A 12,683-nucleotide genomic window follows, 5' to 3' on the forward strand; every position below is an offset into this window, starting at 1 on the left:
TATTTATGTGCCTATGCATGTGTTTATATGTGTGTACATGAGTATATGTATATGTATGTGTGTCTGCACATATGAATGAGTGTATGTGTGTGTGTGTGTGTGTGTGTGTGTGTGTGTGTGTGTGTGTGATAGGGAACTGTTGTGTGATGGGCAGTCATCATTGGTAGAATATTCTTTGTTCTCAGTGTGGAAGAGACTGGTGTCAGACAAGCCAGGCACTGACTTGGGGACAGAGCTGGAGGGGGTGGCTGTTACTCACAATAAAGGGAAGCAGGAATACATTGGGAAGGCATGCTAGTGAGGCTGACTCTTTTCCTCAGGAGTTGGCACAGGGAGGGATTGAAGCCATGGGCAGCTTCGTCCATGTGGGAGCGAGTCTGCATCGTTTGCTGGGGCCGCCATGCCCAGCATGCTGTTGAGCCGTCTTTTTCTGGGTCAGTGACAGAGCAGGTGATGTGAGCTGCCAGGTCAGACTCTGGAAGCACTGTCCCCAACCACGCACAGATGTCACCAGCACATCCCCGTGAGCACAGGGCTCAGGCTAGACTTAGTTTCCACATTGTCTTAAAGCTATCTGTCTACTACAGAAGCCACTAGCCATATGTAACCGTTTAAACTGTGATTGACTTCAACTAAAAGTCAGTTCTCCTAGTTGGATTGTTAAACACGAGGGTCTTCTGTAGCCTTGGGTGACTCAACCTTGCCTGGTTTAGGTGATGCTGAGGGCCAAGCCCAGAGCTTTATGCATGTTAGGCAAGTACTCTCCCACCTAAGCCATGTCCCCAGCCCCACTTTCTCAGTTGTATCGGTCAATATCTGTGTGCTCAGTAGCTGCACATGGCAAGTGGCTACCATATTGGCCAGCACAGATTCAGAGCGTTCCCGTGACTCAGGAAGTTTTGCTAGAGCCCTTCTAGAACATGACAGCTTGTCTCCTGGGCCATGTCTCCTCCTCGATGGCTCATTAACTCACTAAGCCTCTGAGGAACACCTACTCCGTGCCAGATTGGCTCGGCAAGGATGGCAGGTACCACAAACTTTGGACCCCGTGGGCTGTCTCCTCAGAGTGCAGTCATCTTGGCCCGTGCGCTTTCCTGGTCTCTAGACACCACTTGGGAGCCCAAGCCCGTGACAGGAAGTGGGGCATGGTCAGCAATGAAGAGAGCTCTGAGGTCCTGGTCCTTCCCGACCTGATGCTTATCTTCCTGCACGGACGAGGGCGACTAGTCACTGAATGTCTGAGTCTGGGACTAGATCATGCAAGGACAATAGCCTTCAGTTTCCAGATTTTCCACACTGGTCCTCTCCTTGGGGGGAGCTGAGATATTTGGACTTGACCTCACTTCCTGCCTCCCATAGCCTCCTCTGCCCAGAGGGTTAGGCCAGAATGGGCGCTTGGAGGGCTTCCAAATGGCCTAGAAGCTCCAGGAATCTGGGTATTTGGATAAATTGGAAACAGGACCGGATGTATTTGGCTAAGTAGTTGCAGGCTGCTTACAGTGGCAAGTATGTGGGTGGGTAGGTGTATGCTACACAGCACAAGAGGTAGACTTTACCCATCTCACAGACACTGTATACTCAACATCCATGCCACCAGGGTCTACACCCCCCCAGCCCCCACCCCACTCACACACATATACACACACTCACACACGCATATACACACTCGAACCCACTCACCCATACACTCACACATACACTGACACACACATTCTCACACACTCACACTCTCTTACACACATACACACTCACATACACACTATCTCACAATACTCTTACACACTCACACAATACACACTTTCTCTTACACACACACTCATACACTCACACACACTCACACAATATACACACTTACATACATACATGCACACTCACATACACTCTCACAATACTCTCTTACACACTCACATGCATACATACTTTCACACACACTCACACACACAGACTCATTCACACTCATATACTCACACATATACTCTCACACATACACACTCACATACTCACACCTGCATACACACTCTCACTCTCACACACACACACTTACACACTTTCTCTCACACATAGTCATACTCACCCATACTCTTATACATACGTCCTCTCTCACACACGCATTCTCTCTCTCACACACGCATTCTCTCTCTCACACACTCACACACAGTTCCCCCACCACCTCCTACAAGTGGATTCCTTTGCTGTCAGTGTCTCCTCTCTTGCAAGGCTGTTGCAGACGCTTAGCCTCTCACCAGCAGAGTTCATTTATCCAAATCCCTCCTGGCTTCCTTGCTGTAATTAACTCCTGAACGCCTCATCAGAGTGTCAACTCTAACAACCGAGGGCCCCTGGGACAATGCTGGCCTCCTTCCTCCATCTCAATCCTGAGCCAGCACTCTGAGTCACTGCTGACAAGGACCTGACTGGTTCCTTCTGAGCTTGGTGGGGGCCATGTTGACAGACTTCGCCTCTGCATAGCCGTGTACTGTTTACACATGTGACCCTGGCCCGGGTTAGGAGGCAAGGATCCTACCTAGGGTACTGTGGCCTTTTCTCTGAGGTACAGGCCTTGCCACCTCCACCCCGTCAGCCCCGTACTTCGAGGTGTGTTTGCACACTGCCTAAGACAAGCCTGGGGGTGCTTCTCCCCCAAATCTGAGGGCTTTTTGCTTTTACCCTGAAGGCCTCCCAGAGTTCAAGTCCTTCTCTCTGCAGACTTTGGCCTTTTTCCCATACAGTTTCAGGCCTTTGACTTGTCCGCACCTGTAGCCATTAGGGCAGAGCTGACCTGCTGTCTTTTCAGAGCTGAGTGGTGCAGTCTCAGTGCCCCAGACCTTGCTCTCTGGCTCTTAGGCTTTGGTTAGTCCACCACCCTTGGGCCAGCCTCCTACCTCCAGCTTAACACCCACAATCCTTCTTACCAGGCTTCAGGACTCCCACCCCCGAGGCTCACACATTCTTTGTACTGTGACAAAAAATACTCTCCTTTCTCAGAAGGCATCTGCTCCTTTATCAGCCTTCACCCAAGGCTTCCAAAGTGAGTCCTCTCCACACAGCACCTTTGCTCAGACGTGAGGGGGCTCTGTGATCCCTGCAAATCCCCCACCCGACTTTCCAGCTGCCTCTCAGCCCCCGGAGATGCCCTGCTCAAGCTCCCTAACTTCCTGCTCACTTCCTGCTCACTTCCTGAGGGAAGCCTGAGTGTGCTATCCTCCTGCAGCAAGAGGTGTGCGTGCGGGGTGGGGGACGTTGGGGGAAGTTAGGGAGAGGAGAGACTGTCTAAAGGTGCAGGCACAAGGGGCACATTTCAGTGGCCACGCATGCAGTGAAGTCCTTCAGATCTACCAGCATGGCAGATGTCAGCCCCCCCCCCTTATTATTGTGGCTCTTCTGTTCCTCCACAGTTGGTTTGGGGACTTAGATGGGTAATATAACATTCATGCTCACTTTACGGCACCCTGTCCATTTCACCAGATCACCATGGGTAAAATCTATATTAACCACAGTCCTTGTGACATAACTAACTTTTCTGTGACTCTTGAAAAGTTTTCTCTCTGAAAGGTTTCATACTTTGAACAGTGGAAAGAGCTTACAAGGGTTCCCATTGTATTGTTGAAAGGCTAAACCCAGAAGTGCTTGCCCAAGGTGAGAGGCCTTGGTAGCCTGATCCCTTGAAGCATGACCCCCGACCTGCTGTGCGCCCCCATCCCTCTGCCTGCCTATCTTCCAGAGATCATGTCTCATGTAACCCAGACTGACCTCGGACGGGCCTTGTACTCCTGACCATCCTGTTTCTGCCTTTCTAGTGCTGGGATTACAGGCTTTTATGGAGAGGGGGTTAGGAGGGGGGCGGCAGGGAGGAAACTAATGGCCTCCACAGACAGGGGATTTCTGAGACTTTTTGTGGTTTAGCCTCCAGAGTCACCCTCATCTTGTAGTCATGCTGAGACTTGAGGGTCCAGACCCAGCTAGGGAGGAGGCAATGTTTAAAGGGGAGTCAGGGTGTGACCAGGGACATACAACTCTTCCCAGGGCTGGAGTGATCTCTGGTATCCTTGAGGTCCTAAGGGGGCCCAAAAGGGTTTTGCTGTGTCCCCAGAGCTCTGAGGCAGCGGAAGAGGAGTGGCGTCAGGTAGCTGGGGTTGTAGCTCACAGGCTAGCAAGATCAACTCGGGGCTCGACCTTCCTAAACCTGAGTTCTGTGTATGTGCTTACACAGAATGCACTGCCCCCACTCTGAGCCTCCGTCACTTAGCACCGGTATGCACATTGGTGGTGTGGATACATGTGCACATGTCGAAGGTGGTGGACTGTCAGGAGAGTTGCGGCGAATAGAGGGACCCTTGTTTGTATATTTTCATTACCCCACCTGCTTGAGAGAATCCACGAAGCCTGGCTGAGGGACAGAAAGGTGTTCTGCTGATACTACGCTATCCAAAGGAGCACAGCCCAGAACTCCGTGACCACCCTGGAAGCTGAGAGGAAGATGGGGCCACACCTTGTTGAGGTCCCAACTCCCTCAGCCATACTTCGCAGTGACACAGGACAGCTAGGATATACCAAGTACGTCCTGGGGGCCGGGCATTGTTCTGAGTGCTTCCAGCTAATGAGCCACTTAGTCCCGACTCACCACCTAGGAAACCAGGCACCAGGGATTTTGGGTGACTTGTGTGATATCACACTGGGAATATAGAGTTACATTCTTCACCCTGCCTGCTCCCACCCCTGTGGGTTTTGGTTGACAAGAGCAATTACATGTTTCCCACTCCAGGTAGGCCGGTGCCTTGAGATGTTCAGTCTAAAGCCCTACGCCCACCCCACCCCTGCCTCCTCTCTACTGCTTTCAGAATTCCCAGCTTCTGCTACTCAGGACTCCAGCTTTCTTTGGGCTGCCCTTGAGGCTAACAGGGCCCTGGCTCTGGCTGTTTGCTTATTTACTATCAGATTTCTCTGACTTCACCTCACTGGCAGGGGCTTGGGGACACCAAGGGCCAGGGTCACCGAGTCTTACTTGCTCTGCTAGGCTGTAGGTCCCTGGGGCACTCTGCTGCTTCTTGGGCTCCGGTGGAGCTAGGGCAGGGCGCACTGGGGTTATTTATGTGGCTTCTCATCCCCATTCTGTAATGATGCCATCTCGAGGTTCTTAACACTGGACAAGGGCAAGCAGTAAGATTTGTGTACGAAGCACTTCGGGCTAGAGCTGGGCACCAGCCATCCTGAAACTACGTGACTCATGAGACTCAAGCAGTGGTGACCGAGCTCCTGACACCCCCCAGCTTCTCAGTAGCTGAGCTCAAGGTGTCCTCTGGCTTGGTCACAAGGATTCTGTCACCCAGGGTGCTCAACCTATAGCTTTATCACATCTCTACTCTTTTCTCCAGCCCCGCCCCCTTCTCTCCTTGCCAAGGGTTCTCTTGCCCTTTGACCTTCACAGTTTCCATCCTGTTAAACCTTCACCAGACACCATCATCCCTTCCTTCCCCCTGCGGATGATGGAGACCGCATTTTTGCTTTCCTCTAATTCCTGCCCTGCACCCCTGGGGGGTCCTGTGTCCTCCTCCCCCAGCCATACCTCATTATGATACTGTCTGCTGTAGCTCCTTCTTTCCCTTCCACCCAGTCTGAGCCATGTGCTACCGTGATTTCCAGAGCTTCTGGTGTGGCCTCTAGGCCTCTCCTCAGCGCTGACTGCAGGGTGTTCCCTCATGAAGGCCCTGTGGGCCTCCTCAGCCTAGGCACGTGTATGGCCACGCTCCCGACTTTCCCTCACATCTGGTTTTCTTCCGCGGTTCCATATTTTGAGCACTGGCGCCATCCCCTCAGATGTCCAAGCCACAGATTTTTTTTTTCTGGAAAGAGTTAGAGTGCAAATATTTCTGGCTTCGCCAGCCATATGGTCTTTGTCATAACTGCTCAATGCTTGTTGGCGTGTGAAAACAGTCAGAAACAATGTGTAAACAAGCGGGCCCGGCTGGGTGCCAATAAAACTTTATGAAAGCAGACAGCAAACACGTTTGGCCCAGAGGCCAGCATGCCGACTCTTGATCTCCACCTAGTTAGGACTTGAACAGCATTTCTGTTTCTACTGTCACCAAGATACTTTCAGGCCCTTGAGCCGTAGAGGACTTTCCTTGAATGTCTGCCTTGGATACGTGGCTCACTCTCTCAGAAAGGCCTTTGTTTACCTACCTTTGAGACTCCTCGCTGGCTCACGTGGTGGGTTTGACCCCTTCCCCACGTGGTACTCTCCTCCCTACTTTGGTGGTCTCCACCGTCTCCGCTGCCTCCATTTTCACAACGGAGGTCCACAATTCTGACCTGTGTCCTCAGGAGACGCTAGGCTCATGTAGAATTCTTGCCGGCTCTGGGATTACCGTATGTATGTGTCATAGGACTTCAGTCAGGTTGAGTCTGAATTGGTGATTGCTCTGTGAAGGTGCTGTGGGAGGCATGAGAGGGGCCGCACTTCTCATAGACAGAGGAGCAAGTTGTGCCAATGGCTGTCAGTTGATATGCAGGCTGCCGTGTCGGGGTAAGGAACCACCCAGCCTGGCCTTTGTCTGCTGCCATACGGGCACTGGAGCCTCGGTGCAACGCTGTGTAGTTCCTGAGTGACATCCCTCACCAGGATCAGGGGTTTCTTTCCAGAAGCGTCTGAACTTGGCCTTGTAGGAGGAGTGCGCCATTTCCCGCCAACCCTGTGCTTCTCCTCACAGGAAAACCTTATGCTTTCCATCCTGCCAAAGCATGTGGCTGACGAGATGTTGAAGGACATGAAGAAAGATGAGAGTCAGAAGGACCAGCAGCAGTTCAACACCATGTACATGTACCGCCATGAGAATGTCAGGTGTGATGGCGGAGGGACCCTGGGCCCTGACAGCAGGATGGCCAGGGAGGCACACTGCTCCATGGGATCTATTGAGTAATGGGGGGCCTGGTTTTCCCAAGGACTAGAGGCAAGGCCACCCCACAACGTGCACCTCGGTTCCCCTGAACCAATGGGAGGAGCCATTGTAGTAGACAGCAGGGTGCAAATGTGCATCACCTGCCTGGGCTTACCGGCAGCTGAATAAATATCACCCAGAGAAGGGCACCTAGCCCTCTGAGGCTAAGGGTGGGAGGGAGTCAGAAGGGGTGGGGTAGTGGTCAGTAGGCAGGACCTTTGCAGAAGATAAGCTTCAGAGTCCAAGCCGTGTCAGGACCTCACTGCATCAGGGTTGAGTAAGACTGTTCCCTGCTGGCGGGATTGGTGGCGAGCTGCTGCCTGGAGTCTCACTGCCTATGCCCTCTCCTCCTGCAGCATCCTGTTTGCAGATATTGTGGGCTTTACCCAGCTGTCCTCTGCTTGCAGTGCCCAGGAGCTCGTGAAGCTACTCAACGAGCTCTTTGCCCGCTTTGACAAGCTGGCGGCCGTAAGTCCCAAACGTGCCCACTCCTGCTACTGTGGTCCGCAACCCTCTGCCCTGTCTCTGGCTCCCAAGCTTTCCCTACCTGGCCTTCCTCCACCTGTTGTGCCTTTCCTCCATGGCCAGGGGCCAGGAGCATAGCCCACGCTCTGCCCTTTCAGAAATACCACCAGCTGAGGATCAAGATCCTAGGCGACTGTTACTACTGCATCTGCGGCCTGCCTGACTACCGGGAGGACCACGCCGTGTGCTCCATCCTGATGGGGCTTGCCATGGTAGAGGCCATCTCGTAAGTGGGTCCCTCTGGGGGTGGGGGGAGGGACTGGCCAAATGTCCTGCACCATGGCTGATCTACTTGAGGCACGGAATGAGGTTCAGTTCTGGTCCTGAAATCCAGATGTGGCTTCCCCATAGCTAAGGGAAACAACAAAACTCCTCAGTCTCTAGGTCATGTGTCTCAGGTCTGGCTAGGGGAAGGGAAGCCCATGCATGAGCTGGAGGTTTAGGGTGGGGTGGGGTGAGAGGGCCGGGATGCCAGCATGGATTCTGTAACAGAAATTCACAATGCTGAGAGAACATGGAAGCCAGCACGCACTCTGGCTGTGTCCACAGCATGTAGAACACACCAGACACACACTCAGGGAAGCATTAACTTTATGAATGAATGAGGGATGGAAGAAATAGGAGGTTCTCTTGCGGAAGTCACCGTGTTCCCCATGCTTGTCCTCACTGAACCTGGGCCCTGGCCTCCATTAACCCCAGTGCAAGCCACTTGGCTCAGGCAGAAAGCCAGAGGGGACATGCTAGGTCCTCTCAGTCTGGAGGAGGAGTCCACCTGCGAGGAATTCCAAAGGCCACAGGGCACCTCACAATGCCAGGCCTGACCCAGCACCACCACTCTGTGCCTGGCAGGTACGTGCGGGAGAAGACCAAGACCGGAGTGGACATGCGTGTGGGGGTGCACACAGGCACTGTGCTAGGTGGCGTCCTGGGCCAGAAGCGCTGGCAGTATGATGTATGGTCTACCGATGTCACTGTGGCAAACAAGATGGAGGCTGGCGGCATCCCAGGGTGAGTACTCTTTCCAAGGGGGTAGATATAAGGGCCAAGGGAGTGGGGATCATCTCATCCACTCTCAGGGCTGTGGCCCTAATGAGGGACAAGGGGTCCAAAAAATCTCATTCCTCCCATGTTGTAGCTTTATTCTTGTTCCTATATTTAACACTGCCCAAAAACAACCTGTGGAAGAAAGGATTTATTTGGCTTATACTTCCAGTTTATCACTAAAGGGAAGTCAGAGAAGGAGCAGAGGCAGAAACCATGGAAGTTTACTAGCTCAATCTCTTCCTCCCTGGCAGTAGTTTTCTTGTACAGTTCAGAGCCTAGGAATGGTGCTGCCCACAGTGGGCTGGAAGCTGGCATCTGCCATGTCTCTGTAAAAGGAGACAGGTTTCGGATGCTGTAGGAGGTAGACAGAGATTCATGGAAGCTGGCTTCCAAGCCCAGGCCCTTGGATCATTAGTCAAGATAATTTCTTTCAGACATGGTTATAGGTCAATATGATCTGGGCAGTTCCTCAGTTAAAATTCCTTATTCCCGGGTGACTCTAGGTGGTGTGGAGTTGACCAAAAAACAAACAAAACTTAAGCAGCACACCTGCACACCCAGCTGTCTGGGAGAGTGCCCTCAGGTGCCTGTCTCTGGGCAGGATGCAGGAGGCCTGGCCTACCTTTCCTGCCTTTGGGGCCTTATTAGAGGCAGTTCCTGTTCTCTCCTTAGTGACTCTGAGGCTTTTAGTCCCTTTGGTAGGAGGGGAGACAAGGTAGAGAGAATCTAATTCTTGATGTCAGCACTCAGAGCTGGTATTCAAATTTGGTATCTCATTCGATACCTAAAAGATTTATTTCTATTATTTTCACATATGTGTAGGCATATGTATCTGTATGTGGGTGTGCATGCATGTTGTGTGGTACCTGCAGAGACCAGAGGCATCGGATCCTCTGGAGTTAGAGTTATAGATGGTTGTGAACTGCCAGATGCCGGTACTGGGAACCAAACCCAGGTCCTCTGGAAGAGGAGGAAGTGCTCTTAACCACTGAGCCATCTCTTTAGCCACTCATCTGATACTTAAAAACCAGGAAGGAAAATTTCGTTTCTGTTCTAAGAATTCGACAGCCTCTGGGACGGAAGCTCAGAGCACTGGGCACCACGTTGACCATACAGTTAGCCAACTGCAGGTCTGCTCCCCTGGTCCCTACTGCACATGCTCTGGAGTCATTCATCCCAGCAGCAGTCAGTGCTTGTGTGCCACTGTGTGTCTCTGGGGCAGGCAAGGGCTACCTCCGGAGCATGCTCAGAGCCTCTCTCTGTGCTGCAGGCGCGTGCACATTTCCCAGAGCACCATGGACTGCCTGAAAGGGGAGTTCGATGTCGAACCTGGTGATGGTGGCAGTCGCTGCGACTACCTAGATGAGAAGGGCATCGAAACCTACCTCATCATTGCCTCCAAGCCAGAGGTGAAGAAGACAGCTCAAAATGGCCTCAACGGCTCGGTGAGTCCTCTGTCCAACTCTAAGTGCAGCGAGGAGGAAAGAAGGGGATTTAGAAAAGAGCAGTTAGGTGCGGTGTGGTGGCGAGCTCCTGAAAGTCTAGCACACGGGAGGCTGAGGCAGGACTCCAAAGCCTGCCTAGGCCACACAGCAAGTTCAGGAACTTCTTAGGGTTATATAAGCAAGTTCAAGGCCAGCCTGGGCCTATGTAGCAGGATCCTGTGACAAAAAATACATTACGTTAATAGAGCGGTCATAGAAGGCTGGCTGGTGGTTGACACAAGAAGAAGAGCACAGCATGAGAAATGCTTGAGTCCCATGGCACTCAGTCTGGTGGTAGTTTCTTTCTGAAACCAGGTCTGGGGGACAACGGTGTCATGTGTGACAAGCTGGAGTTCACATGACAGTATGTCCTGAGACAGCAGCCAGAAGGGAGAGGCCACCACAAGCCTGGAAGTGGCTAAAGCTACAGTGGTGTTATGTGCACCAAGGGAGGGAGATGCAGTGAGCGGGGGCTGCAGAGGGGAGCCAGAGCCAAGGAAGGGTTTCCAGTGGAAATGAGAAGGAACAGAACAAAAGCAGTCTGGGGCCTGCCCCGGGCCTGGTCCCTGCACAGTGTCTGCCACAACCTCCCCCTGCTTACTCTGCTCCAGTAATGCTGGCCTCTTGGCTGTCACTTGCATCCTCAGGGCACAGCCTACTGCTAGCTGTTCATTTACCCTGTAATTCCCTTTCCTTTTTGATGTCCCTTCACATCTGTTCTGAAGTGCTGTCTTCACAGAGACACCCTCCTCCGATGACCCTCTTTATGACTGGATTCCCCCCAGCAACCCCCACGCCCTCTTTCTCCATCCCATTTTCTTTTGACTGCCTTTTCTTCCCTTACCTATTTTGCTATTGTCTGCCCTTCCTCTTGAGAATGTGGGTTAGGAGAAGTCAGGGCTCAACAGACACTTATGAACTGGGCGAGCAAACTGTTTCCCTTGACAGAGTCTGGCTTGCTCCATCAAGGGCAAACACTGACCTGAGGTTTACAGCGGTTACTCGCTTGACAAGGCCCCCACCCAAGAGATCTCAGGGCACTGCCGTGGAGTCGGTGTCTTAGCAATAGGAGTTGGAGCACCTGGGTCCTCTCTCTGTTTCGAAAACTGTTCTTAGTAGCAATGGTTACTAGAAATGACAGGATTTAAAACATGGACGTTATAGAGGACAAACTGATGAAATTTCTTTGTCAGCAAGACTTCCATAAATGTAGAAGGAAGTTTCTAGAACAATAGAACAGTCACAGGCTGGGGCAGTTAGGAGGTTATGTTTCACGGTCCTGAGGAGCACTCTTTTCTGTGGCAGGCCCTGCCAAACGGAGCACCGGCATCCAAGCCCAGCTCCCCTGCCCTTATTGAGACCAAGGAGCCCAATGGGAGTGCCCATGCCAGCGGCTCCACATCAGAGGAGGCTGAAGAACAGGAGGCCCAGGTGGGTGTGGAGTCCGCAGGAATGGGGACGGATGGGCTGCTGCAGCGGGAGCCCATGCTGTGAGGATGCAGTTACAGGGGAGAAGGGAGGATAAGGTCCCCAGAGGCACTCCCCTGAAGCATCTTCTCGCTGGTGTGGCCTAGGCGTGTAGGCTCATGCTCTGTGAGGATTCTAGGATGGGAACGTATTTGCGAGTGAGAGTTTGTATCAAGCCACGCCCTTCTCATAAACCCATGAGTTTCATGCATCGAAGACCTGGAAGTAAGGGCTGCCATGTTGCCCCAAGGGATAAGGAGACAACCCAGAATTTCCCTTTACTAAGAAACTTGTCGAACGTGCCCACTGATGAAGGCGACATCTGCCTTAAAGTCCCTGTGGCTGGAAGCTGGCATCTGCCATGTCTCTGTGAACGGAGACAGGTTTCGGATGCTGTAGGAGGTAGACAGAGATTCATGGAAGCTGGCTTTTCTTTGCACATCCATCCGACTGCTTCTCTTGACAATAATTTTCTTGGGGCTGGAGAGATGGCTCAGTGGTTTTGAGCACTGGCTGCTCTTCCAGAGGATGTGGGTTCAAATCCCAGCACCCACATGGCGGCTCACACCTGTCTGTAACTCCAGTTCAGAAGCTTCTGACACCTTCCACAGACATACATACAGGCAAAACACCAATGCACATAAAATAAAAGCAAAGAGATTTTTGTTTTTGATAGGAAGTGGACTCATAAACTATGGAGCTTGCCTCAGACGTGGCTCTAGAGGCCGGTGAGTCTTCAGCCCTACCCGTTAGTGGGTGTCATACACATCTAGCTCACACTCCATGAAAGAGACTCTTGGTGCCAGAGCAGGCCACCCACAATGTTTTTTGGGAGGAAAAAAATTAGGGACCAAGTAAGCTGGGCCTCAAACCAGGAATCTCAGCTCTGCCTTCAAATGCCCTTCAGACTTGCACAGCCTTGATGGGTCTGAGCAGTCACCCCTTGGGCTGATGGCTGTAAGACTTCTGTTTTGGACCTTTTTCTGATGGGGCATAAAGTGGTGGTGGATGCCCGCTCTGCCAGCCCTTTCTCATTAGACCACTAGCGACTGATAATCTTGAGCCCTGAGACTGGGATTACAGGATCCCAAGGTCATCCGTATGTAAGGCTTCTTGTGAGAAGAGGGGCGACAGGCCCATCCGAGACCGGTTCCCCAAGGCACCTGCATCAGTGGACAGCTCCCATAGAGCTTCCCAGGGAGACAGTGGCCGGGTGGAACCAGGGAAA

General features: G+C 52.3%; 1 protein-coding gene across 8 annotated transcripts in view; it reads left to right on the top strand.

The window, feature by feature from the left end:
* The window catches only part of Adcy3 (adenylate cyclase 3), a 78,918-nt gene that overhangs the window by 53,830 nt on the left and 12,405 nt on the right, over window positions 1–12,683 (top strand). For all 8 annotated transcript variants that reach the window (XM_087554559.1, XM_087554563.1, XM_087554560.1 and 5 more), the window contains exons 4-9: window positions 6,708–6,838; window positions 7,292–7,403; window positions 7,559–7,686; window positions 8,310–8,468; window positions 9,775–9,949; window positions 11,294–11,419. In XM_087554559.1, coding sequence (XP_087410685.1) covers window positions 6,708–6,838; window positions 7,292–7,403; window positions 7,559–7,686; window positions 8,310–8,468; window positions 9,775–9,949; window positions 11,294–11,419 — 831 coding nt within the window. The remainder of the gene's footprint in view (window positions 1–6,707; window positions 6,839–7,291; window positions 7,404–7,558; window positions 7,687–8,309; window positions 8,469–9,774; window positions 9,950–11,293; window positions 11,420–12,683) is intronic.

This window comes from Rattus norvegicus, chromosome 6, assembly GCF_021556685.1.
Source record: "Rattus norvegicus strain SHRSP/BbbUtx chromosome 6, alternate assembly SHRSP_T2T, whole genome shotgun sequence".
Lineage (NCBI taxonomy): Eukaryota > Metazoa > Chordata > Mammalia > Rodentia > Muridae > Rattus > Rattus norvegicus.